Here is a 27,676-nt window from a genome sequence, read left to right as displayed (position 1 = left end):
CCTGCTTCTACTCTCTCCCTGATCGAATTCACCCTACAACCTGTGCCAGTTTGAGATTCCTAAAACAGAATTCTACTTATGTTCCTTCCATCCTTCGGGCCATTGGTGTCTGTTTGAAAGGCCCATTTCTCCATTTTCACCTGTCAAACACTTTACCTATTTTTTTAACGACCACATCAAATTGGAAGGGCAACATTCTTCCACAAAGGCAATTCCCCACATCCAAACATAAGTCTTCTATTCTCATTTCCCACCCCCAACAAAAGAACCATATACACATAAAAGTATGTAAAAAATTCTATTTGTGTAAGAGTAATATGTTTTCTTATTTAGTAGCCCAATAGTAAGCTGCAGAAGGGCAGAAACCATGTCTCATTGTTTCTGTAGTCATGTTGTATCCAGGACAGTTCCTGGTATGTGGTAGGGTCCCACTGAATGGTAGCTAATTTGAACAGAAGCCACTGCAAGACCCAGGTAAGCAGTAGTCCCAAAACAGGACACTCCCCTACCCCCACAAAAAAAAGGTTATGGAATATCTCAGGGAAAAAAAAAAAACAGATCTGTTCCTGATCTCTACCAAATACAACACTAGTTTAACTTTATCCTCGCATAGATTTTGGACTTGCAATTGAAAGGGACTCTCGATTCTTCTTACAGATAAAGGAATGAAGCAAAGAAAGAAATATCCTATCAAAGGTGACACCCTGAATTAGCGAAGAGCTGGCTTAGTACTCAGGGCTTCTGAGTCTCAGGCCACAGTTTTGACTACAAGTGCTACTATCACATGAGGTTCCCTGCTGAGACAGGATATGGGAAAAGCCTTGCAGTGCAAAATTCACACTGTTTCTAAGGCATAGCCAGTAATGGAAGGCAGGGGCAGGCTTTGTGAACATACCTCTTGTAACTGAGATTCTTTCTTTTTGGAAGACAGGTGTAAGTGCCGATCCAGCAAAGAATAAAACCTCTCACCATCCTTTTCAAATTTCTTTTTCCGCTCCTAGAGGTGGGAGAGAAAGGCAAAAATAAAATGTCTGTAGCTGTAACTCTGTCTGCTTAGAAATGAGAATGAAGGAGACAGTGTCAGGTTTCAGGTGGTCAATCCCTCTAGCTCCTGGGAAGGAAAGAAAAGCAACAGAGAATTAGCTTTGCATTGGTCTCAGCAGTTTCAACTTCCTGAAATATAACACCAAACCATTTTGCCTGCAGAAATGGCAGTTCCTATTTGTACAGCTGAAAGCTATGGAAGCTGCTCCTCAGAGAATGATACCTTAAAAGGGCCTGTATAGTAGATATCTTTTCTTCCCTCCAAAATTTTTCACGTACATTAACCACTCATTCAAATTTTCTTACAAAGGAAGAAGACATAACACAAAAGTGAACTAAATATCTGTCATAAAAGGTTAATCTACATACACTTAGATAGCTAATAAGAAGTAAAACATTTCCGAAGAAACAGGAACCTGGGATTGTCTCTTTTAATGAATTACTTGATATTATTTAAGCACTTCACTCCTAATGTCCCCAACTCAAGCAGTTGCAAACAGTTTGTCCCCGTGGTTAGGAGTAAATGAATTACTTGGTATTATTTAAGCACTTCGCTCCTGAATATTAAAAGCTGATATTAAAAACAGAGAAAAAAATCCTGGAAAGTTTAACTAGAAAGCAAGGGCTGAAAAGATTTATGGCAGATGAAGGACTCAGCCTTTACTCTTCTTGAGTATGACATTTAATTAAGTTCTCTGCTGCTCGGCACAACTGGAAGAAACACAGCATCTAAAGTAGCACTAACAATGCTCCTTTGTCACAGACTAATGCTGACACTCTGCTATTCTCTTAGTGCCATGCTGGAAAATCGGTGTAAATGGCTTGTGTTGTCTCATGCAAAATTCAAAACCAGTGAGCACCTGCAATGTGCCAGGTAGTAGAAGACACATAGCAGGGGACAAACAGATAAAAGAAAAAAAAATTCACCCATGGTTCATTGCTACAAGCAATCTGTTGCTGTGCAGGAAGCTAGGACAGAGCTGAGTGAACTGTGACCTACAAGAAATGTGCCTTTGGCCAGGCATGGTGGCTCACGCCTGTAATCCCAGCACTTTAGGAGGCCGAGGCAGGCGGATCACCTGAGGTCATGAGTTCGAGACCAGCCTGACCAACATGGTGAAACCCCATCTCTACTAAAAATACAAAAAAATATTAGCGGGGCATGGTGGCACATGCCTGTAATCCCAGCTACTTGGGACATGGAGACAGGAGAATTGCTTGAACCCGGGAGGTGGAGGTTGCAGTGAGCCAAGATCGTGCCACTGCATTCCAGCCTGCGCAAGAGAGCAAGACTCCATCTCAGGGGGGAAAAAAAAACAAAAGAAATGTGCTTGTTACTAGAGTAATTTTTTTTAATGAAGGAAACATGTAGGGAGGAAGCTAACATTCATTAACCAAGCCCTACATCAGGACCAGGCACTATGATAGACACTTAAAATCTATTATCTCATTTAGACTTTACAACCCTGAGAAGCAGATATTGTAAAGGAAATTAAGGTTCAAATAGGGCGAACTAACATCCAAGATCATAGTCCATGTAGTTCAGATTATCATGGGTAGAATAACATTCAGGGAGCTTATAAATAATCAGAACATCTTATAAATAAACTCGAGTAGTTCCATAGCCCAACTCTAACTCAGATACCAAAACACAGGAGGTAGACATTTTCACATAAAACATAGGAAGGACAAACTGTTCCTTCAGCTGTTGAATCGATTTACAGTAGCAATTATTTGACAAAAGCATGAGCCAGAAAACCTTACTGCCTTCACCAAGAACTGATAAGATTCTGTGGAATACTGTCTCCTTTGATTCAATTTTTAAATTAAAAAACTGAAATATAATTCTCATATCATGAAATTCATCCTTTTAAAGTGTACAATTCAGTGGTTTTTAGCATATTCACAAAGCTGTGCAACCACTGCTGTTATCTAATTCCAAAATATTTTCGTCACCTCAAAACGAAATCTCAATCACACTAGTAGTCACTTTCCATTCTCCCTTCCACCCACCTTCAAAAAGCCACAGTCTACTTTCTATCTCTATGGATTTTCCTTTTCTACACATTTCATATTAACTGGAATCTGCACTATGGCCTTTGGTGACGGGCTTCCTACATTTACTTTTGCTAGTAAATATCCAGTAGTCCCAGCACCATTTATTCAAAATAGTATTCTTCCCCAATTGATTGTTGTTAACATCCTTGTAAAATATCAATGAACCATAAACGTTTGTTTCTGGACTCTCAGTTTTCTACTCTATTGATCCATTCATCTATTTTTATGTCAGCACCACACCATCTTGATTACTGTGGATTTGTAGTAAGTTTTGTTTTGTTTTGTTTTGTTTTGAGATGTAATTTCACTCTTGTTGCCCAGGCTGGAGTGCAGTGTCACGATCTCAGCTCACTGCAACCTTCACCTCCTGGGTTCAAGAGATTCTCCTTGTAATCCCAGCACTTTGGGAGGCTGAGGGGGGCAGATCACGAGGTCAGGAGTTTGAGACTAGCCTAAGCAACATGGTGAAACCCCATCTTTAATAAAAATACAAAAATTAGCTGGGCTTGGTAGCATGCACCTGTATTCCCAGCTACTCAGGAGGCTGAGGCAGGAGAATCACTTGAACCTGGGAGGCAGAGGTTGCAGTGAGCTGAGATTGGGCCACTGCACTCCAGCCTGGGTGACAGAGCGAGACTCTGTCTCACATACACACACACAAAAACAGAGATTCTCCTGCCTCACTCTCCCAAGTAACTGAGTACAAGCATGCACCACTAAACCCAGGTAATTTTGTATTTTAGAAGAGATGGGGGTTTCACCATGTTGGCCAGTCTGGTCTTGATCTCCTGACCTCAGGTAATCTGCCTGCCTCAGCCTCCCAAAGTGTTGGAATTACAGGTGTGAGCCACCACACCCAGACTGTAGTCAGTTTTGAAGTTTAAAAATTTTCCTTTGACATTTTTTTTCTATTCTTGTCCTTCCCATTTCTATGTGAATATTAGGATCACCTTATCAATTTGTGTGAAATGGCCAGCTGGGATTTTGATATGGCTTGCCTTGAATCTGTAGATCAACTTGATGAGTAATGCCAACTTAACAATATGAAGGGTTTCAGTTCATGAACATACGTTGTCTTTCTATTGATTTAGGGATTCTTTAATTTCTTCCAATGATATTTCGTAACTTTCAACATATAAGTCTTGCACATCTTTTGTTAAATTTATACCTACGTATTTTAATCATTTTGATTAAATGGGATTGTTTTCTTAATGGTCACATTATTTATTGATGTCAATAGAAATATAATTTTATTCCAAAGTAGATAGAAATAAAATTTATTTATTTATATTATTTTTTGAGACAGAGCCTTGCTCTGTTGCCCAGGCTGGATTGCAGTGGCACAATCTCGGCTCACTGCAACCTCCATCTCCCGAGTTCAAGCGATTCTTCTGCCTCAGCCTCCCGAGTAGCTGGGATTACAGGCACATGCCACCACTCCTGACTAATTTTTGTATTTTTAGTAGAGACGGGTTTCACCATATTGGCCAGGCTGGCTCGAACACCTGACTTCATGATCAGCCCACCTCGGCCTCCCAAAGTGCTGGGATTACAAGCGTGAGCCACCGTGCCCAGCCAATAAAATTTATTTTTATATACTGATCCTGTATTCTACACAATGTTGGGTTGAACGCCTTCATTAGTTCTCTGTGTGTGTGCTCCCTAGGATTTTTTATATACAATATGAAATCATCTGCAAATAGACATAGTTTTTACTTTCCAGTCTTGGCTAATTATGCTAACTAGAACCTCCAGTGCAATGTTGAATTGAAGTGAGGAGAACAGACATCCTTACCTTGTTCTTTACCATAGGGGGAAAGATTTTAGTCTTTCCTTTACGTGTGATGTTAACTTGTGATTTTGGTTATAGCTGCCATTAATCAAGTTGAAGAAGTTCCCTTGAATTCCTAGTTTGTTCCATAAATTTATCAGGAAAAAGTGTTGAATCTTGTCAAATGATTTTTCAGGTCTATGGAGATGTTCATGTGCTTTTTGTTATTTAATCTATTAATATCTATGTATGTTACGTGTAATAATCTATGTATATTACATTGATTAATTTTTCAGACATTAAATAAACCGTGTACTCCTAGGATAAATCTCACATCGTTATGGTATATAATTATTTTTATATGCTGTTGTATTTAATTTGCTAGGTTGAGGATTTTTGTGTCTGTATTCATAAGGGATATTGGTTTGTAGTTCTAATTTCTTGTCTGGCTTTAAGTATAATACTTAGAGCAAAGTATTAGAATCACAGAATGAGCTAGGAGGTGTTTCCTCCTCCTTTATTTTTGTAATATTTGTTAAGGGTTAGTGTGAATTATTTAAGCAATTAGTGGAATACACCAGTGAGGCCATCTAATCCTGGGCTTCTCTTCCTGCAAAGTTCTTTGATTAACAAGTCAACAGCATCACTCGTTATAGTTCTATTCGGATTTTCTATTCCTTTGTGAGCCCACTTATAATTAATTCTACTAAAGTTAACTAGCAATAACCATAGCCTACTACTTCTGAGACATCCCAACATTAGCTAAAAAGAACTTTCATTCTGAGATCAATTTCACTGAAAGTCCCAAATGTAGGAGAAGCTCTTATCAAAAGTCAGTTTCCATGTTCAAGAAAAGCACTGTACCAAGAGACTTGTTGACCTTATGGAAAAGGGGAAGGAAATTCTATTTCTGGAGAACACATATTTGCCAAGCAGTATGAGGTTCTTTATTATACATTATTTAATTGAAATTCTCACATTAACTCTGATTGCTAGGTTTAACATTTAAATTTTTTCTTATATCATAGTAATTTATACAATTCTATAAGGAATCAGAGAGTAAAGAGAGGAAATAAAGCCTGAGAGCTGGATTGCACCATCACACTCATAAGGTACAAATCATCACTTAATAAATATTTAAAGCTTAAGATATTTTATAAAAGATTTTCTTTAATCGAATAAGCATCTAGTTCCATGTACTTGGTTAAAACAAGCAACAATCCTGTCCTTTTTTTATTTCCCCTTTCCCAGAAACAACTTTGATCTCTTTATGTTCATTCTTTTTGTCTTTACTTTCATATCTCTAGAGTCTTAGAATTTTTTAAATTAGTATTTTAATTTTTAATATTTATGCATTCCCTATTAACTTCCCAATATGAAAAATGAAAATTTAGCTCTCTTTATTCTTCCTGTCCTATTACAACCACCAGTAACAACATCGCTTTTCCCCTACACACACTTCCTTTCCTCTCATACCTCCAATATACTTTTATGAAAATTGTGTTTCATCTATATTCAGTATTTACACTATTATTACTATGTAAACACTATTTATAGCTGATTCATATAGCACAGTATGCTTAATCTTAATTTCCTGCACAACTCTTTATATTCCCTGAAGTTCATAATTGCTTTTTTAAAACTGAGTCTTCAGGATTCACCACTACAATCAATCAGGATTGTTCTTGGCTTTCTCCATTGCCATCTTAAGACTTGGCTTTGCTACATCTGATAAGTAAGATACCATTCATCCATTTTCATTCTAGTTTGCAAAATTGTGTTGTTATTGTTTTTTCTTCCATTCATCCTGTTCTTCTGGGTCTTTAAACTTTATTTAAAGAGTCTGTTTACAATAGTTTCAGTCAGGTTTCCTGATAAAGTATAATTCAATTTCCATGTTTAGTCTATCATCATTTGTACCTGGATATCGGTTATGACCTTTTCTTGTCTTATTTTTTATTCTAAAAATTATGAAAACAATACCTGTGTGAAGTGAAATAAGTTTAAACAATTCAGAAGTATACAACTTGTAAAAAGTGAAAATCTTATCCTATTGCAAAGCCCACTACATAAAGGTAATGACTATTAAACATTTTGCCTGGTTTATTTTCTGAGTGTGAGATAGGATTTTATTATCTGCACTTTATAAAAGAGATACCAAAGGCTGACACAGATGAACAATTTAAGTGACCCTAAGCATTCAAATAATTTGAGTAGGGTCTTAGGCCAAAGTAATCAGGTTAGAAAGCGAAACCTAAGCAGACAATCCAAATCTAAATTCGTGAACAAGAGTATTAAATTTTAGTTATTCAAATTAGCTATTCTTTAAGATTTGATATCTCAATCCAGTATATAAGTAAGTTTAAAACAATCTCATCTGTGGTTTTCCAACTACTCCTTCCCACAACTGGCAATTAACAGGAATTATGTATCTGAGCATGAAATATGCTTTAGGTAAGTAAGGGGATGCAGTGCTCAGGTTTCCTTGCCCTTAGCCTATTCTCTATCCACCAAACGTTCTAATTCTTTGTAGCCTTCTAGTGTTGTGCTACAAGACAATGAGTATTCTGTGTGATCCAAACAAATAGGACTCTGATATTTTGAAAAATACCTCTTTCTCCTTAAATATTAATCAAAGACTAGGCCACATCTAACTTTTACTATCTACTGATAAAACATGTCCCAGAAATAAAGTTACTAGCTTTATGACAGATCCCAGATCCATATGGTAGACAAGCCAAAGGCTGTCCTTTGGTGAAGAGCCTCAGAATGAGATGAGTGAATTCTCCTGTGTCTGGCAAAAGCAACCTACTATTCAAATTTTCTCTGACAAGAGCACCTATTTCTGTCATTCAGTTTAAAAGTGGCCTAAAACATCTGTAATTTAAATATCATGCAAAAACCAGCCAATATGCTTTCTGGATAGCTAACCTTCCATATCCCCCATGACAAAATGATAATAATGACTGAATGATCCTTAGTAGCAATTTTTAATTCCCGCAAGGCAGAAACGTTAAAAGAAAGCAGAGTTAGAACATACACTGCAGCACTCTTCCAGAACCAGGAAGGATTTTTCCGCTAGATTGAAAATGAAAACATAAGGGGAGAGTTCCATTCTTAGAAGGATGGTTGATCGATAAGATATGCTGACTCTGGGCTAAAATTCTAAAATGCTGAACAAAATCTGTTTAATCTTTTAAAACTAATTAATAAATGGCACAAAACAAGACATGTACAGAGCCCTTATAACAAAGCGAAATGAGTGGCCCTGGGAAGGCATTACCCCTAAAGGTTTCATCAGATCCCTGGAGACCTTGAACTTCCACTTAGATGATCACATGGGGAGGAGGTCACAGGATACTGAGTTTTGCTCTTCACTTGTAGGCCTTTCATCCATCTGGAATTCAGCATTGTTTGTGATGTCAGGTAGGAATCCAGTTTTATATTTCTCTGTATATTCATTATTCCTATAATCACCTATGAATTTTTCCACTCCCCATTAATTTGGAGTACAATTTTTATTTTATATTAAATTACTATATGGGTTTGAACTTCATCTATCTATTCTGTTTCACTAGCCTTCTATTTCAGGACCAATATCAGACTGTTTTCACACCACTGACTTTGTAATATGTGTGCTGCCTGGTAGAGAAAATCTCCCTTCTTTTATCTTTTTTTTAAGGTTTACTTAGCTATTTGTGAATATTAAGTTAAAAACCCAACTAAACTATAATGTATAGATTAATTGGAGGAGAATTAACATCTGTATAATATTAACGAAACCCATCTGAAAACAGGAAAGGTCTAGAATTTATTTAGATTTTATTTAGATTTTCTTCCATGTCCTTTACTAGACTTTAATGTTTTTCACAATAGAGATATTGTGCATTCCTTTAAAAATAATTTCTGCATATTTTAGTTTTTATTGCTAATGTGAATGATACTGAAATGGGAAAAGTTCTCTTATTCCCCTAACAGAGCATGAGATGGGGGTGTGGCTCACTTTTTCAGTGCCCTTCTGCTCAAACCTCTAGGGGGCGCAAGCAGATGGGCAGGTTGTGGGGCACATGAGCTCCAACCCCACCACAGCATCTAGGGAAAAACGCTTACAGCTCCTGAAGCCCCAGTGGGCGTGTGTTACAGTATGCTCTTTTTTTTTTTTTTTATTTATTTTTATTTTTTTTTATTTTTTATTTTTATTTTTTTTTATTGCATTTTAGGTTTTGGGGTACATGTGAAAAACATGCAAGGTTGTTGCATAGGTGCATTCATGGCAGTGTGATTTACTACCTCCCTCCCCCTCACCTATATCTGGCATTTCTCCCCATGCTATCCCTCCCCAACTCCCCCCCCCGCTGTCCTCCCCACTCCCCCGCAACATACCCCCGTGTATAGTGCTCCCCTCCCTGTGTCCATGTGTTCTCCTTGTTCAACACCCTCCTATGAGTGAGAACATGTGGTGTTTGGTTTTGTGTTCTTGTGTCAGTTTGCTGAGAATGATGGTTTCCAGGTTCATCCATGTCCCTACAAAGGACGCGAACTTCTCATTTTTAATGGCTGCATAATATTCCATGGTGTATATGTGCCACATTTTTCCTGTCCAGTCTATCATCGATGGGCATTTGGGTTGGTTCCAGGTCTTTGCTATTGTAAACTGTGCTGCAATGAACATTCGTGTGCATGTGTCCTTATAGTAGAACGATTTATAATCCTTTGGATATATGCCCAGTAATGGGATTGCTGGGTCAAATGGAATTTCTATTTCTAGGTCCTTGAGGAATCGCCACACTGTTTTCCACAGTGGTTGAACTAAGCAAAAAGTACAGTATGCTCTTTTAGTTTTTTTGTCTATAGACAGCTTGTGTTGATCAGCTCAATTAGGCCCTCTGACTTGTCACAAGGAGAGAGGGCTTTCTGTATCCCAGGTTTCCTGCCTTGGTGTATGGGAAAAATCAGATCACATATGGGATTGGAGAATGAGTGCAAGGTTTTACTGAATGATGAAGTAGCTCTCAGCAGATGGATGGAGAGCCAGAATGCCTATGGAGTGGGAAGGTGGTTTTCCCCATGAGTCAGGCCGCTCACTAGCCAAGCTCTCCTCTGACCGCCCTCGGCTGAACTCCACGTTGTCCTGACATAGATGGCCTGCTGGCAACTGCTGGTGTCTGCCGTCCCTCTGCTTCTCTCCACGTCCAGCCGCTTGTGTGTTTTTCTGCCTGTGTGTTCTTCCGCCTGGGTGTTCCTCTCGATATCCAGCCACTTGTGTCTCTGCCCACTAGGGTCTTGGGGTTTTTACAGGCACAGCATGGGGGCATAGTGGGCCAGGGTGGTTTTGGAAAATGCAACATTTGGGCGTGAAAACAGAAATCCCTGTCCTCACCTAGGTCCATGGGCACAGGCCCAGGGGTGAAGCCCTAGCCAGGGACCCCCTCCCCCTTTCTCTTCCCAGCACTTCCCTGCCCTCCTCCCGTGTCAATATTACTTATCACATTTACTGGCTACTTATTGCACATGTTAAAAATATTAACTTTGGTAAATCACTTGTGTCATTGCCAACCTGACAAATTTCTTATTAGTCCTCATAAAATTTACTCATGCTGCCGATTTTCCCAGGTATATAATTATATCATCAGCAAATAACACCAAGCTGTTTTGTAATGTTTTTCAAATAGTAACCAATTTTAAATCTTTCCTTCCCATCTTTGTGCACTTACTTAATTTTCTTTTTTCCTTTTTTGAGAAGGAGTCTCACTCTGTCACCCAAGCTGGAGCACAGTGGTGTGATCCTGGCTCACTGCAACCTCCGCCTCCTGGGTTCAAGTGATTCTCCTGCCTCAGCCTCCCAAGTAGCTGCAACTACAGGCACGAGCCACCACACCTGGCTAATGTTTTGTATTTTTAGTGGAGATGGGTTTTTGCCATGTTGGCCAGGCAGGTCTTGAACTCCTGATCTCTGGTGATCTGCTTGCCTCGGCCTCCCAAAGTGCTGGGATTACCGGCATGAGCCACCACGCCTGGCCAATTTTCATTCTAATAGTATTGGTGAGACTCTCCAGTACTGGGTTAAACAATAGTAGACGAATGATTATCTGTCTTGTTCTCCATCTTAAGACAAACATATTTAAAGTTTCTCTATTTAATATAATGTTTGCTATAGGTTTTTATCATGTAAATATTATTTACTTAAGTAATTGTACTGCAATTCTAGGTTGATTACAATTACCACATGATTTTTCTCCTTTTACACTAATAATGAAAAGATTTGAACCGGCTCATTTCTAAGGCTAATTTTTTTTGGACTACTTTTTCTGAGGGAGTGAATGAGAGAGGATGTAGGAATTCCATTTCAATATCTTTAATATATATCTGTCTACTCAAAGTCTCCATTTTTCCTTTTGCCAACTTTTGGCCATTTACATTTTTCTAGGAATTTACTTCATCTCTTTTTTTCAAATGTATTATAATTATTTCGTCTTTTTTTCTATTGCATTTTCAATTTTGGGGTACATGTGAAGAACATGCAAGATTGTTGCATAGGTACACACATGGCAGTGTGATTTGCTGCCTTCCTCCCCATCACCTGTATGTGGCATTTCTCCCCATGCTATCTCTCCCCAACTCCCCACCCCCCGCTGTCCCGCCCCTATTTCCCCCCGACAGACCCCAGTGTGTGATGCTCCCCTCCCTGTGTCCATGTGTTCTCATTGTTCATCACCCGCCTGTGAGTGAGAACATGCGGTGTTTAATTTTCTGTTCTTGTGTCAGTTTGCTGAGAATGATGTTTTCTTCAACAAACCCATTGTGTCTGTAATATTTCATTTATTTCACTCTATATTCTCTACTGTGTTTGTTTGCATCTTCCTGCCAGTCTGTTTTGTTAATCCTTTCAATAACTAAGTTTTGGCTTTGCTAATTACCTCTACCATTTTATATTGTTATAGTTGTTTTTTTAATTTATTTGACTTCTGCCCTTCAGTCCTATATGTCCAGCTGTTTTGTCACTTTGGGTAGGTTTTGTTGTTATCATTTTTTTAAATTTAAATGCTCAATACATTTGTTTTTATTCTTTCTTGTTTGTTGATCAATATATCTAAAGCAAGGAACTTCTTTCTACATACTGAACTGTGTCGCACAAATGTGGATATATACTGACTTCATTGTCCTTTCATAGTAAAATATGTATTTTTTAACCCAAAGAATATTTACCATTATGTTAGGTCCCAAATATGGAACGTTTTAATATTTATCATTAATTTTTAATTTTATTTTCTTATGGTTAGAAAACACTCCACGTGATATTGAATCTTTTGCATTTTGGAGCCTTCCTTTATAGCCTAGTGCATAGTTTATATTTGTTAATGTTGTCTTTGTACCCAAAGGAACATATATCCTCTGTTTGTTGGATACAAAGTTCTGTGTATTCTGTGTACATACAATAGCTCAAATTCATTGTATTGTTAAGACTTTGATATTGTCACTTATTTTTCTGGGCAATTATTAACAGTTTCAGAAAGGCGAATGTTAAAAAGTTCCAAGGAAATTGCCGTTTTATCTACTTCATTAAGTTCATGTTTTATGAAAATGTTTGCTATATATACTATTATTAATAATAGCAAAATGGAGCAAAAAATTAAAAACAAACTAAATTATAAATCATTTATGTAATGGAACATCATGAGTCATTACAAACAGTAAAAGAAAATAACAGTTATTGACCTAGAGGGATATCCATGAGATTAGTGAGTATCGAAAGAAGTTACAAAACAGAATGGCATATGATCACATTTATATAAAATTATACACAATTATGCAAATATATTTGATAAAGGTCTAGTATGCAAAACATAAAATGAACTCTTAAAACTCGTGGTTCATGCCTGTAATCCCAACACTTTGGGAGTCTGAGGTGGTTGGATCACCTGAGGTCAGGAGTCCAAGCCAGCCTGGCCAACAAGGTGAAACCCTGTCTCTATTAAAAATATAAAAAATTATCTGGGCATGGTGGCGGGCGCCTGTAATCCCAGCTACTCGAGAGGCTGAGGCAGGAGAATCGCCTGAACTCGAAAGGCGGAGGTTGCAGTGAACCGGGATCATGCCATTGCACTCAAGCCTGGGCAACAAGAGCAAAACTCCATCTCAAAAGAAGAAAAAAACTCAACAATAAAAAAAAATGAGCAAAATTTCAATAGACACATGGCCATATCACAAGATACAGAAATACCCAATGAATACATCAAAAGATACTCAACATCATTAGTTGTTGGAAATGCAAATCAAAATCACAATGAAATATGACTTCACACTTATTAGGATGTCTAAAATAAAAGATACAGAAAATAGCCTGTAATCCCAGAGCTTTGGGAGGCTGGGGAAGAAGGATCGCTTGAAGCCATGAGTTTGAGACCAGCATGGGCAACATGGTGAGAACCCCAATCTCTACAAAAAAAAAAAGCTGGATGCAGTAGCACATACTTGTATTCCTAGCTACTCAGGAAGCTGAGATGGGAGGAGCTCTTGAACCCAGGAATTCAAGGCTGCAGTGAGCTATTATCGTGCCACTGCACTCCAGCCTGGGTGACAGACTGAGATCCTGCCTCTAAAAAAAATAAGTAATGAAAATTGTCTATGTGGAAGATAAGTGGATTTGAGGATTTGAAGAAATTGGAACCTTTATGCACTGCTGATGGGAAAGTAAAATGTTATAGGCACCCAGGTAAATATTTTGTCAGGTTCTCAAAAATTTAAACACAGACTTACCATATAACCAGGTAATTTCCTTCCAAAGCATATGCCCACAATAATCAATAACAGGGACTCAAGCAGATACTTGCTAACCAATGCTCCCTGAAGTATTCACAATAGCCAAAAGGTGGGAAAAAACCCAAATGTCTATTAATGGATAAATGGGCAAAAAATGTGTGGTTATATACATAAGATAGAATATTATTAACCCGTAAAAAGGAAGGAACTTCTGATACATGCTACAACACAAATGAACATGGAAAACATTATGCTAATTCAAATAGGTCAGACACAAAAAGAGAAATACAGTATGAATTAATTTATATGAAATATCTAGAATAAGAAAACTCTTTTTATTTTTTTAAGATGAAGTCTTGCTGTGTTGCCCAGACTGGAGTGCAGTGGCGCAATCTCAGCTCACTGTAACCTCTGCCTCCTGGGTTCAAGTGATTTTCCTGCCTCAGCCTCCCATGTAGCTAGGACTCCAGGCATGTGCCACCACACCCGGCTAAGTTTTGTACTTTCAGTAAACACAGGGTTTCTCCATGTTGGCCAGGCTGGTCTCAAACTCCTGACCTCAGGTGATCTGCCCTCCTTGCCCTCCCAAAGTGCTAGGATTACAGGAATGAGCCACCGAGCCCAGCTAGAATACAAAAATTCATAGAGACAGAAAGTAAATTAGACTTTACCAAGATTGGGGATAATGGGGAGTCATTGCTTAAAGGATACAGAGTTTCTGCTTGGGGTGATGAAAGGATTCTGGTATTATTTGATGGTGATGGTTGCATATCATTTGAATATAATCAATATTTCTAAATTACACACTTAAAATGATTAAAATAGCCAATGTTGTTATATATAGTTTATTTTATTTATTTATTTATTTTGACATGGAGTTTTGCTCTGTCACCCAGGCTGGAGTGCAGTGGCACAATCTCGGCTCACTGCAACCTCTGACTCCTGGGTTCAAGCAATTCTCCTGCCTCAGCCTCCCGAATAGTTGGGATTAGAGGCATTGGCCACCAGCCCAGCTATTTTTCGTATTTTTGGTAGAGACAGGGTTTCACCATGTTGGCCAGGCAGGTCTCGAACTCCTGACCTCAAGTGATCCACCCGCCTTGGCCTCCCAAAGTGCTGGGATTACAGGTGTGGACCACCACACCTGGCCTGTTATATATATGTTAGCTTAATAAAAGCCATGTAGGCTTAGGACCAAATAAACCCAAACTCAAATCTTGGTTCTATGAATAACAATAATTTTGTGACCTTTAAAAAATTGACCTTACTAAGCGTCAGATTTCTTAATCTCTAAAATAATCACAAAAATAACATCGTATTTTGCTGGATTGTGTGAAGACTAACTAAATGAAATGAATGTAATGTGTTTATCACTGTCCAATAAACAAAAGCTATCATTCTTATCAAAAACATGTATCAGTCATATCATTCCCTGCAGTTAAAAACTTCTGGGGCTCCACACTGCCCTTGGGATAAAATCCACAAGACTTACTATGACCTACAAAATCCTCTATCATCTGGCCTGTGCCTACTTCTACTGTTGTATCTTATATCACTCTCTCATCAGTGTTCACTTCAGACATGATGGCCTTCTTTCAGTTCCTTAGACAAACCACTAAGCTTGTTCCTACATCAGGACCCTTGTGTGCTTGCCATGACTAGAATACTCTTTCTCCAATTTTTCTCATGACTGGCTCCTTTTCAATGTTTGGTCACATCTGAAGTGTCACATCTTAGGAGGTTTTCCATTATGATTCCTTCTAAAGTTGCCCTAGACCCAAGTCCACCCCTACAAGAAACATCTTATCAAATCACCCATTTCATTGTCTTCAAAGCATTTACTGCCATCTGAAGTTATTTATTTTTTTTTTATTGCATTTTAGATTTTGGGGTACATGTGAAAAACATGCAAGGTTGTTGCATAGGTGCATACGTGGCAGTGTGATTTGCTGCCTCCCTCCCCCTCACCCATATCTGGCATTTCTCCCCATGCTATCCCTCCCCAACTCCCCACCCCCCGGCTGTCCCCCCCAACAGATCCCCGTGTATAGTGCTCCCCTCCCTGTGTCCATGTGTTCTCCTTGTTCAACACCCGCCTATGAGTGAGAACATGTGGTGTTTGATTTTGTGTTCTTGTGTCAGTTTGCTGAGAATGATATTTTCCAGGTTCATCCATGTCCCTACGAAGGATGTGAACTCCTCGTTTTTAATGGCTGCATAATATTCCATGGTGTATATGAAGTTATTTATCTAATTATTTGTTTAACATCTGCCTCCTAACCTCTGGCACAGCACTAAAATGTAAAGTCTACATGAGCAGAGACTTCACCTCTCCTGTTCATTGTACAAGGAATGGTGTCAAGTACAGAGTGTGGCCAAATTAATATCTGTTTAGTGAATCAATGAATGAACACATGAACATAATTTGCAACCTCAGTGCAAAACAAGCATGAATTCCTATCCAAGTATGACTATAACATCAGAATACTGGATCGATGACTTTTATTCTACTATTCTGAGTAACTTTTTCAAGTAAAAGCACAATTTTCTAATCTAACATGTATTACTAGAAATAGTTACCACTTATTAAGTATTATTTGTAAGTTGTCATGTTAAGCACTTGACTTGCATCACCTCTTTGAATCCTCATGCAAGCCTGTGAATGTTACTATGCTTATCCCAATCTTACAGAAGAGGAATGAGCCTGAGCCTCAGAAAATGAACTGTTCCAAAGTTACACAAGCTAATAGAAGTAAAGGAAATGGAGATTCAAACCCACAAGTGACTCCAAAGCCCTTACTTCTAACCTCAACAATATACTAGGTTATATACTAGGAAAGGGTGCTAAACCAGGTTCAAATTCTGCATTTTCCATTTACCACTTACATTACCTTAAACAAAAATTTTAACCTTCTGACTCTCAATATTCCCAATGTAGAAGTAGATAACCTTGTGAAGAAACCACCATATATTTTGTAAGTAAAGGCTTTAAGGACACAGTACACCCCTAAATGAGATCCCACAGACACCAAGTATAAGACACTACTAGTAGACTTAACTCAGTACCAAGTACAAACTTTTTAGCCTTGCATTCAAGGCCCTGCTGTCTCACCCCAATCTACTTTCCAGTTTCACCTCTTGCACTCCTTGTATGAAATACTTATATTCTAACCACACCAGATTACTCTATGTTCTCCAAATATGTCACACTTTTTCATACTGTGCTTTTTGTCCATATGATTTCGTCTATTTAGAACACACTTTCTCAAAGGTTTCCTTATTTAAATAGCAGGGCGTTTAGCTGACTGGTTTCTTCTTTCAAGAGTGGAGGCTACTTAATTTGCTCACACAGGTTTGCCTTGGCTCTAATTGCTGAGAACAAGTCTACAGTGAGGCAGCGTGGATTAAGAACTCTAGCCCCATACACTAGACTTACTGTCATGTCAGTGTGGCTACTGGCCTGACTCTGACTTCTCAGGATTTCTATCTGGTTCAGAATTCCCAGTCTCTACCTTGCATACCACTTGAGTGCCAGATGAATGTTGTGTGAATCACACCCTCCATTGATAATCATGCCCTCTAGAACTGGATCATATTTGGCTATGGACAATCTTTATTTATTTATTATTTATTTATTTATTTTTGAGATGGCATTCTACTCTTGTTGCCCAGGCTGGAGTGCAATGGTGCGATCTAAGCTCACTACAACCTCTGACTTCCAGGTTCATGTGATTCTCCTGCCTCAGCCTCCTGAGTAGCTAGGATTACAGGTGCGCGCCACCACACCCGGCTAATTTTTATCTTTTTAGTAGAGACGGGGTTTCACCATGTTGGCCAGGCTAGTCTCAAATTCCTTACTTCAGGTGATCCACCTGCCTCAGCCTCTCAAAGTGCTGGGATTACAGGTGTGAGCTACCATGCTATGGACAATCTTGATACTTGCCATTATTTCCTTCCTGCCACCACTGAGCTAAGCACCTTGTTCCCTGCTAACAGACCATCTTGAGGACATTGAGGAACTCCTGAGTTCCTGCTGCTACAATGTGTTGACTATCATCATTTAGCCAAAACTGTTATGCTGTGGTCTCTCCAGGCCTTGATAGTAAGAACGGGGCTCTGCTTTTAATACAGGAGAGATGTAAGTATGTTGCTATATGGAGGGAGAAAAAATAAGAAAAGACAAGGAATGGGATAAAAATCCCAAATGAAGAGATCATCCATGGGCAGAAGGGCCAGGATGTTTTCTGAGATGGGAGATAAAAAGGCAAAGATAGGTAAGGATAAAGAGGAGTTTTGCAGAAGGCTAGAAATGAGTCGTTCAATGGTTGCCCAGTGGCACAGAGGAGACAAGAAACCATGGTCCTGTGATTAGAATAGTTAGTTTACCTACCTTGTACCTCCTTAAAGCCAAGGATGGTATCTTATTCAACTCTATCCCTAGGGTCTAGCATTGAAACAGGTGAACATGGGTGCTCAAGATACACTTGTTAAATTAAAATATAATGTAATATAGGAAATCAAACATGAGTACAAAGAAAAGAGAATGTTATTTTCTGAGTAGCTTTAATATACCATGCATAGTCTAGATATTTGATCCCCATGAATCATCAGTTGCCATATAATAAAATTTAGTAGTACTGTTTTACAAATTTAGAAACTAAACCTCAGGAAGATTAACTATCTTACCCAAGGCAAAAAACCAGTAACAGGAGGAGAAAACTATTTAAAATCTACTACATTCCCCTGCTGCAAAGCATTCCGTATTAACTACAGGACTAAGTATACGTACCTGGAGAGGATATGCATGATCCCTCATGAGACGGCAATGTGTACTTTGAAAACCTTCTATCTTTGCACAAGCTGAGCCCTCCACTTAGCATCCTTGTACCTCACGCTCCACTTCACTGTCTAATTTCAAATCATCCTTCAAGATTCCATGCATGTATCATCTTCTCAATGGTGTCTTCTCTAAGTCTTCCTCCATATCCCTGTATCCTATCTCTGTTTGCCATCCTTCCTCTGCTTTCTCTGTGTACATGATCATATTATAACCTCGACCCCATATACTGTCCTTGTAAATTTGCCTGTCTCCAAAGTAATTAAGGCCATAGGCAAACAACAATTTTCTCTTTACTCTCTCATTTTGCTTGTCAGGTATAAATTTAATATTCCATCCCATAGATTCCTTATCTGTGCTAGCTTCAAATATAGTAACTAAGCTTGTAATAGGCATAGACTTTGTTCTGCGAGGAATCTACAGAGGACAGGCCATTAGAACTGGCCTTCAACACCCCTATAGTCCACAAAGGACAAGAGATGCATCCCAAAAGCCCAATATTCCTTTCAGTTGTAAAAAGAAATGTTGACATTAAGTTATGTGCTAGCCATGTCCTTCCCAAACAGTTACAGTAAATCAAGAATCAATTGCCAGGCCAAGCACAGTGGCTCACACCTGTAATATCGGCACTTTGGGAGGCCAAGGCAGAGGACTGCTTGAGCCCAGGAGTTCGAGACCAACCTGGGTAACACGGCAAAACCTAGTCTCTACAGAAAAAATTACAAAAATTAGCCGGGTGTGGTAGCATGTGCCTGTATTCCCAGCTACTCTGAAGGCTGAGGTGGGAGGTTGCAATGAGCCGAGATTATGCTACTGCACTCTGCCCATCTCAAAATTTTAAAAGAATAAATTACCAATTATTGTGGGAAGATGCAGAGCAAGATATCGAAATAGAAGGTTCCACCGATTGTCCCCCTCCACCACACTGACACCAAGTTAACAGCTATCTACACAGAAAAAATACCGTCATCAGAACCAAAAATCATATGAGAACTCATAGTATGTAGTACCTGGCTGTAACTTCATATTGCTGAAAGGACACTGAAGAGATAGATAAACAGTCTAGAACTGCAGACACCACCACCCTGCCAACCCCCAGCAGCAACAGCATGTTTCAGAGAACATCTCTGGGCACTAGGGGAGAGAGAGCACAGCAATTGTGACGCATTGGACTCGGTGCCGTCCCATTGGAGCAGAAAAGAAAACGGGACCAAAAATGGGCAAAAGATTTGAATAGACATTTCTCAAAAGAAAAAGACATACGAATGGCAAACGGGCAGATGAAAAGGTGCTCATCATCATTGATCAGAGAAATGCAAATCAAAACTACAACGAGGTATCATCTCACCCAGTTAAAATGGCTTATAACCAAAAAACAGGCAATAACAAACGCTAGGGAGGATATGGAGAAAAGGGAACTGATGTACACTGTTGGTGGGCATTTAAATTACTACAGCCATTATGGAGAATAGTTTGGAGGTTCCTCACAAAACTAAAAATTGAGCTACTAAAAGATCCAGCAATCCTACTGCTGGGTATATATGCAAAAGAAAGGAAATCAGTGTATCAAAGAGGTATCTGTACTCCTATGTTTGTTGCAGCACCGTTTACACTAGCTAAGATTTGGAAGCAACCTAAATGTCCATCAACAGATGAATGGATCAAGAAAATGTAGTATGTATACACAGTGGAGTAACTATTCAGCCACAAAAAAGAATGAGATCCGGTCACTTGCAACAACATGGATGGAAGTGGAAATCATTATGTTAAGTGAAATAAGCCAGGCACAGAAAGACAAACATCACATGTTCTCACTTATTTGTGGGATCTAAAAATCGAAACAATTGAACTCATGGACATAGGATATAGAAAGATACTTACGAGAGGCTGGGAAATGTAGTTGGGGGAAGGTGGGGAGGTGGGGATGGTAAATGAGTATGAAATATTAGAAAGAATGAATAAGACCTACTATTTGATAGCAAAACAGAGTGAATATAGTCAATAATAACTTAATTATACATTTTTAAATAACTTAAAGAGTATAATTGGACTGTTTGTAACACAAAGGAGAAATGCTTGAGGTGATGGATACCCCATTTACCCTGATGTGATTATTATGCATTGCATGCCTGTATCAAAACATCTTATGTTCCCCATAAATGTATATACCTACTATGTACCCACAAAAATGAAAAATAAAAAAAACTTTTTATTAAAAAAATGGCCTATGGAGATTGCTGTTTTTTTATATCTGCCTTTTGAGAATTTATTTTATTCTTTTAGTTTAATGTAATGAAGTGCATACTGATACAAGAACAACTGCCCAGCCAAAAGTCTGAGGGTAATGAGCTTTGCACCATTTCATGAGAATCTCCTATAGATGAGCAGCTGGCTGAAGCCCAATTCAGGATGATACAAAATGCCTCGAGAACACCATGTCCAGGCAGCTAGAGCCAATAAATGTCTGTCCTAGCTAGAGGAAGTTAGCACAAATTGCCAAAGTTTTAAAACATTGGCTGTGGTTCAGGAAATCTCCCCTCTGTGTACTGAGGAGCCTCCTTCTCTGGTCAAATAAAGCTGGGATCACTTGGGCTGGCAAGATCAGCTGTGGAGCTGACAGCTGTTGTCCCTCGCCTCTTCCCACTTGGAAGGAGATGTGAGCTTATATAACCTCCTCCACCCAGTTGCACCAGTCCCCGAGGATCCCAGCATGCAGCACAGGCAGGGCTGCTGTGAACTCTCAGTGAATACTGTATCACTCTTTGTATAGGAGGAGAACGCTTCTTGTCAGCAGGATATGGCACTTTGGCATGTAACAAACTAAGGCCTTTCTTCACAAGGGCACTCCAGCAAAGATTTCCTAAATTCTTGCTGGGACTTCCAGAGAAGAAATAATGAGCATAACGAATAAGAATTCTAAAAACTATAATGTAAGATTCACCTTCAACACTATATACAAAATTCAGATTCATGACTATTTTTAAGGTAAGGATAAATGTAGAAAAAGGAGATGGCACAGTTCAGCAACTTCCCAGACAGCCAAGATACATGAGGTTACTGGCTCTCAATCTCTGCCCCAAGGGAAATTGCCTCATTGCTCTCTTCCTGTGTCAGACAAAAATGGCAATGCTAAATGGTCTTAGACTGCTAAGGAATCAGTCATACAGATAAATCAATCAAGCCAAGGATTATAAACCTTGTAAGGGTTTATAACCTATAAGTTAAAAGGAAGACTTATAAAGTCATCTTTAAAATGTATAGAAGTACTTCACAGAAATACAACTAATATTTCAATGCCAAACATGTTTTATGTACTATCTCATTGAATCCTCACAACAACCCTATGAGGCAAATATCATTATTGTTCACATTTTAGAGTTGAAAACAAAGCTCAGAGAATTGAAGTAGTTCACTCCATGTCACAAAACCAGTAAGGAGCAGAGTTGGTCTGCTCAGTTCTGACACCTATGTGCCATGTAGCTAAAGGTGTGGACTCTGGAATCAGATAACCTGGGTTCAAATAACAGCTCTGCTCCTTTCTAGCTTTTGACTGTACAAAAGTTATGTCACTTCCCTGTGCCTTAGGTTTTCATTGTTGTTGTTTTTTATTTGTGTTTGGTATTTTTGTTTATTTAAATCTGTAAAACAGGAATAAGTAAGACTCCCTACCTCATAGAGTAGTTTTGAGGATTAAATGAATTAGTATCTGTAGACTTCTTAGAAGAATACCTGGCACTGTATAAGCATATGAATGTCTGACAAATAAACACATATAAATATGCTATAATAGCATCAAGATAGAAGAGGCCATGAGTCATATCTAGCCCACTGTGCTGCTTCCAGGAATTACTCCACTTAACACATCACATAGCAACAGATGCCTCTCTAAAAGATCTTTGGGGACAGCAATGTTACTGGTTTTCCTAACAACATACAACATTTAAGTACAGCTACATGCAGAAAGTACTTATTCTGCCTGAACTTCAATTCTTCCCATTATGATTTTGGCCTACTTCTCTTTGCTCAGCCCTTTGAAAAAATGGAAAACAGATAAGCATGGCAATGTGGAAAGTAAAATTGTAGTAAAACAGCTTTAATTTCATGAGAAAAGGAGGAGAGCTGAAGCCTCTTCCAATCCCCCTCCTCAAATATTAACTATTCTTCTAAAGTGATGAAGACTGAGGAATAGAAAAAGAACTCAAAGTTCCAGTCTTGACTGATTCTACCTGGCTGTTTGAACATAGACTAATCATTGCATCCATTTACTCTAGAATCCTTATCTGGAAAATGAAAATACAAGATGAGGAGATCACATGGACACTTAATGCTCAAATATCAAGGAAAATGATTTAAGGTCACACTAAGGAAGTGTCATGATTAGAACTCAAAACCAGACCTCCTAACCACAAGGATCTTCCAACTACATCTCTCACTCTCCATCAGAATATCTTTTCTAGCTCTCATCTTCTGACTTCCTACCACCACTACTTTTCAGCCAAGGCATGGTAGATTGAATTATTGTTCCCAAATTTCCCCCCACCTCTCTGTATCCATGTACTCTGCCATGTGACCTTGCAGTTCTGCTAAAGGAAGAATGTATTTTACCTCCTTACTGATGTTGGGCCCGACCATATGATTTGTTTTGGCCAACTGAATTTGTAAGGAAGCAATGGTAGGCTGGCTTTGAGCCTAGCTTTGAAAGACCCACATGTCTCTGCTTACCCACCATGCACTTCTGCATCATCCTGAGAATTATGCCTCAGGTGATCCTCTGATCTCTGAAAAATTGAGACATATAGACCAGACCTAAATGGAATTTGTGACCTGAGCCAAGCCCCATCAAACCTAACTGAAAAAAACAAAACTACTTCAGCCAATCCATAGATGTGTGAGCCAGAAATAAAAGCTTACTGTTGTATGCCACTGAATTTTGGGATGCTTTATTATGTTATTAGCATGATATCTAACCAATATGCAAGGTTTTCTGGAATTCCCAGAAAATTATTTCCTGGTAATGCTAATGTCTTAAAGAACCAAAAAATCCGAGCCCCGATTAAATTGCCATACATATCATCAGGCAACATCATCTACCAACAATTTCCCTTCTTCCAATGTGACGGTTTACCCGTGAACTCAAACACCAGCTTGCTTAAAGTTCTTATTTTCCTGCCTCAGTTTTCTCATCTTCAAAATAAATGTGACAGTAGAGGCTGCATCATTAAGTTGTCACAAGGCTCAAAAGAAATTGCATGATAAATATTTAATAACATATTGAGTGTTTCATAAGAATAGCAATGATGATGATGAATTGGCATCTTCCTTGATACAATCAAGGAGAGGAAAATAAATGCTTTGAAAACAATATGCCAACCATTTCCTTTTAACTATTGAATTCTGGTTGGGGTGCAGGCCTTTCCCCCCCCCTTACTTACCTAATAATGCCAGCCCCTTCCTAATTGTCAAAGGAAGTGAGAAGCAGCTGTGACTCACACACACAGAAGCTATATAAGTAAATAAGAAAAAAAAAAAATCCTCTGGACATGCATATCCTACTGTGAGCAGAAGCCAGTTTCCTGGGGAGCTTTTTTCAGAGGAAGTCTGGCTTTGGAAGATGGACCTCCTCGAAGACTGCTGTGCCTGGTGAGACTGACAACGTAGTGCCAGTTGAAAGACAACATTTTTAAACATCCGCTTTGGTTAAAAAACAAGCAAGTAAAAAACAGTTCTATTAACTAAGTTGTCTGGATAAATACTGGCCTAGTAGTTTATTAAAATAAAAATATACCCCTCAATTTTCAAAATAGAAATCTAGAGACCCAGCTAGACTCTAGTCTTGGCTTGTATTAATCACAGAACTTTAGAAGTAAAATAAACTATATAGTTCATTCCCCTTATAGTTTTCAGATAAGGAAACTGTGATGCAAAAAGGTACATCTGATTCTTTCTGAAGAGAAATGGCTAAAGCAGGAACGGGTTAAATGAGGGCCAAGACATTGGGCCTACGAGGGTATCTTAGCATAACTTGAACAAAAACAGATCTCATAGAATTCTGTCCAAAATATCATATTTATGGAATATCTCTGAAGAAATGGGTGATTACATCTGACTAGGAATCGGGTGACCTGGGCTCTGACCCCATCTCCCCTGCTAACCATCTATGCCCCTAGGTCAATCATTTAACCTTCTAAGCTTCAGTTCCCTCAACTGTAAAGTGAGGTGGGACTAATAACTTTGAAGGTATCTTCTGCTACTAAACACAAGCTACAATATAAATGGATAGTAATAACTCAGGTTCAGTTAAATTTTAAAATATTTTTAAACAACAATATGCTTACATCATATAGGCAGAAATCATTGCCATATAAGTTTTATAAGTGCCTGCAGAAGCTAAAGCAACTCCATCTTGGATGCTAATCCACTATATTGACTTCTGATTAACCTTTTTCTGGGAATGCCTCTAAGATTTCTACTTTATCTAGATAGTTATCAATCCTGCTCTTAGATCAAAATAACCTTGACCATAGATCCTGCCCTTAGAAAGATTCACATAGCGTTCTTGTCTTTGCCGGGGAGGCCAACTTCAACTGTCCTACATATTCCTTTCCTGTATTATGTAAGCCCTGGGTCTAGGGGGTAATGGCACAGGGATCCACCACCTTGTCTCACTGCTGTCCAAGACTATGGCTTCTATTTGTAAATATCTATTAAATGTTTATCTTTCACAAACTGGATATGTCAGCTTATTTCTTAAGCCTCGCAGCTTCCTTAGACTTCAGGGGTAGGTGTGCATAGACCTGCTCACTGTGGAACAGTGCTTAAGACCTGCTGGAGGAAGAAAAGTGATATAAGGAGCATGAAGGTAGCAGAAGAATATGAGTTTTATTCCTTGCTCTGCCACTAGCTTCCCATAGAACCTAGGGGAGGTCACATTCCCTCTCTGGGTCTTTGAAGCAGTCGGTCTTTGGAAGACAAGGTATGGTGAAAGTGCCTCTGTAATTATTATATTAAAGTACTATAGACACATAGCCAGTATTTTTCTCTTTCCTGCCCTTTGAATATATTCCAGAGGCTCCTGATTAGAGTCCAACATCTCTATTCTCAAAAGGCCATTATAGCAGTCACTGTTCATTGCCAATTCAACAGCCATCTCCTTCTTCCTATTTCTTCAGATATCAGGCAGGCAAGCAATGTTCCCAAAAAAAGCAAGCCCCTCTCCCAGGCCAAAGAGGAATTTTAGTACTCCTATTTCTTTTTCCTAAATATTGTCGTAGGAGTTGGCCCACAACTCTGCTATTGCCAATGAGTTATTAGGGAAAGTCAGCTGGCAACTTTGGTAAGACATTTTTCTGCTGGATAAAAGACAAAGTCATGTGAAAAGAGCCTTTTCTGGCTGGGTACAGTGGCTCACGCCTGTAATCCCAGCAATTTGGGAAACCTCGGCCTCCCAAACACCTGAGGTCAGGAGTTCAAGACCAGCCTGGGCAACACGGTGAAACCCCGTCTCTGCCAAAAATCCAAAAATTAGCCAGGCGTGGTGGCATGTGCCTATAATCTCAGCTACCTGGGTGGGGCTGAGGCATGAGAATTGCTTGAGCCTAGGAGGCGGAGGTTGCAGTAAATCAAGATTGTACCACTCCAGCCTGTGAGGCAGAGCAAGACTGTCTCCAAAAAAGAAAAAAAAAATCTGTACAGTAGAATTCTCTCCATGAGTGACTGCTTCCTTTTCTATATATGGATTAGAGACACAATATACATTTGTTGAATCAAATTATCTTGCATCTTTTTGAACTAACTCATTTTCCTTGACTATGTAGCAAATAAAATACTTTAATACTGCTAGTGATGAATGGTAACATAAATTGAAACAACCACTTTGTAGACCAATTTGGCAACACACCTAGTAAAAATGCATAGATTCTATAACATAGAAATTCTATTTCTGAGTATATACCCAGGAGAAGAGTTGAAATGTACACAAGGAGACATGTAAATCACTGTCACAAGAGTATTGCTTGCACTCGCATAAAAAAATGGAAGCAAATGACTCATTCATCAACAAGATAAAGAGCCTGGCACAGTGTCTCACAATCCAAACACTTTAGGAGGCCGAGGCTGGAAGATCACTTGATACCAGGAGTTTGAGACCAGCCTGGGCAACACAGGGAGACCTCATCTCAACAAAAATATGAAAAATTTGCCAGGTTTGATGGTATGCACCTATAGCTTCATCTCCTCGAGTGGCTGAGATGGCAAGATTGCTTGAACCTGGGAGTTTAAGGCTATAGTGAGCTGTGATTATGCCACTGCACTCCAGCCTGGGCAACAAAGCAAGGCCCTGTCTCAAAAAAAAAAAAAAAAAACGATTAAGAAATCATGAGATCTGCACATGTACCCCAGAACCTAAAGTACAATTAAAAAAACAGAAATCATGAGAAAAAAAGCAATATATAAAAGAGCACATGCAGATCATTCCCTTTTTTATAAATATGAAAATCAGTAATAGGAAATATTTATATGGTGTGTACTATGTGTCCCAAACTATTCTGAGCATTTTATGCATAATAAGACATTTTATCCCCACAACTCTATGTGATACATACTATAATTTATCCCATATTAGAGATAATGAAACTAAGGTCAAAAGAAGTTAAATGACTTGCCTACACTCACCAGCTACCAAATCGAAGAGCCAAGATGCAAACCCAGGTAGTCTGGCTCCAGAGACCACTGTCTTAACCAGTATATTATATAAAACAATACTACATACTGCTTAGTGAAATTCACATATGAGATAAAAGGGAAGGAAAGTCATAATAGGGTTAGAAGGTCCATATATGAGGATAATCAAGAGGATAAACCCATAAAGTCACTGCCTGCATGTATGAAGAAACAGGGATTGCTGGTGGAAGATGCTACATAAGGAGATACTAAGGTTTTTTAATGTTATTTTCCATTTTTTGAAATTATAACATATATTCTGAAATGTCAAAAAATTTTCCCAAACTGAACACACCCATGTCATCAGCACCCAAGGTAAAAACAACAAAATATTACCTGCACCCTTGAAAGTTCCTTTGTGATTCTTTTTTTTTTTTTCAGTAATATCCCGTCTCCTGGCGATAACCACTAACCTGGCTTCTACCATCATCACTTAGTTTTACTTGTTTTTGTACTTTATAGAAATAGATTCATACGGCAGGTAATCT

At 38.8% G+C, this 27,676-nt stretch overlaps 1 protein-coding gene across 1 annotated transcript in view; it reads right to left on the bottom strand.

The window, feature by feature from the left end:
- Positions 1 to 27,676, bottom strand: part of OPHN1 (oligophrenin 1) — a 389,272-nt gene that overhangs the window by 185,053 nt on the left and 176,543 nt on the right. The window contains exon 6 of the mRNA XM_012460837.3: positions 896 to 997. Coding sequence (XP_012316260.1) covers positions 896 to 997 — 102 coding nt within the window. The remainder of the gene's footprint in view (positions 1 to 895; positions 998 to 27,676) is intronic.

The sequence above is a fragment of the Aotus nancymaae genome, unplaced genomic scaffold, assembly GCF_030222135.1.
Source record: "Aotus nancymaae isolate 86718 unplaced genomic scaffold, 86718_ANA_hifiasm-v0.15.2.pri h1tg000081l, whole genome shotgun sequence".
Classification (NCBI taxonomy): domain Eukaryota; kingdom Metazoa; phylum Chordata; class Mammalia; order Primates; family Aotidae; genus Aotus; species Aotus nancymaae.
The sequence above is the reverse complement of the archived record's forward strand: the minus strand, read 5'-3'. Positions and strand labels throughout refer to the sequence as shown.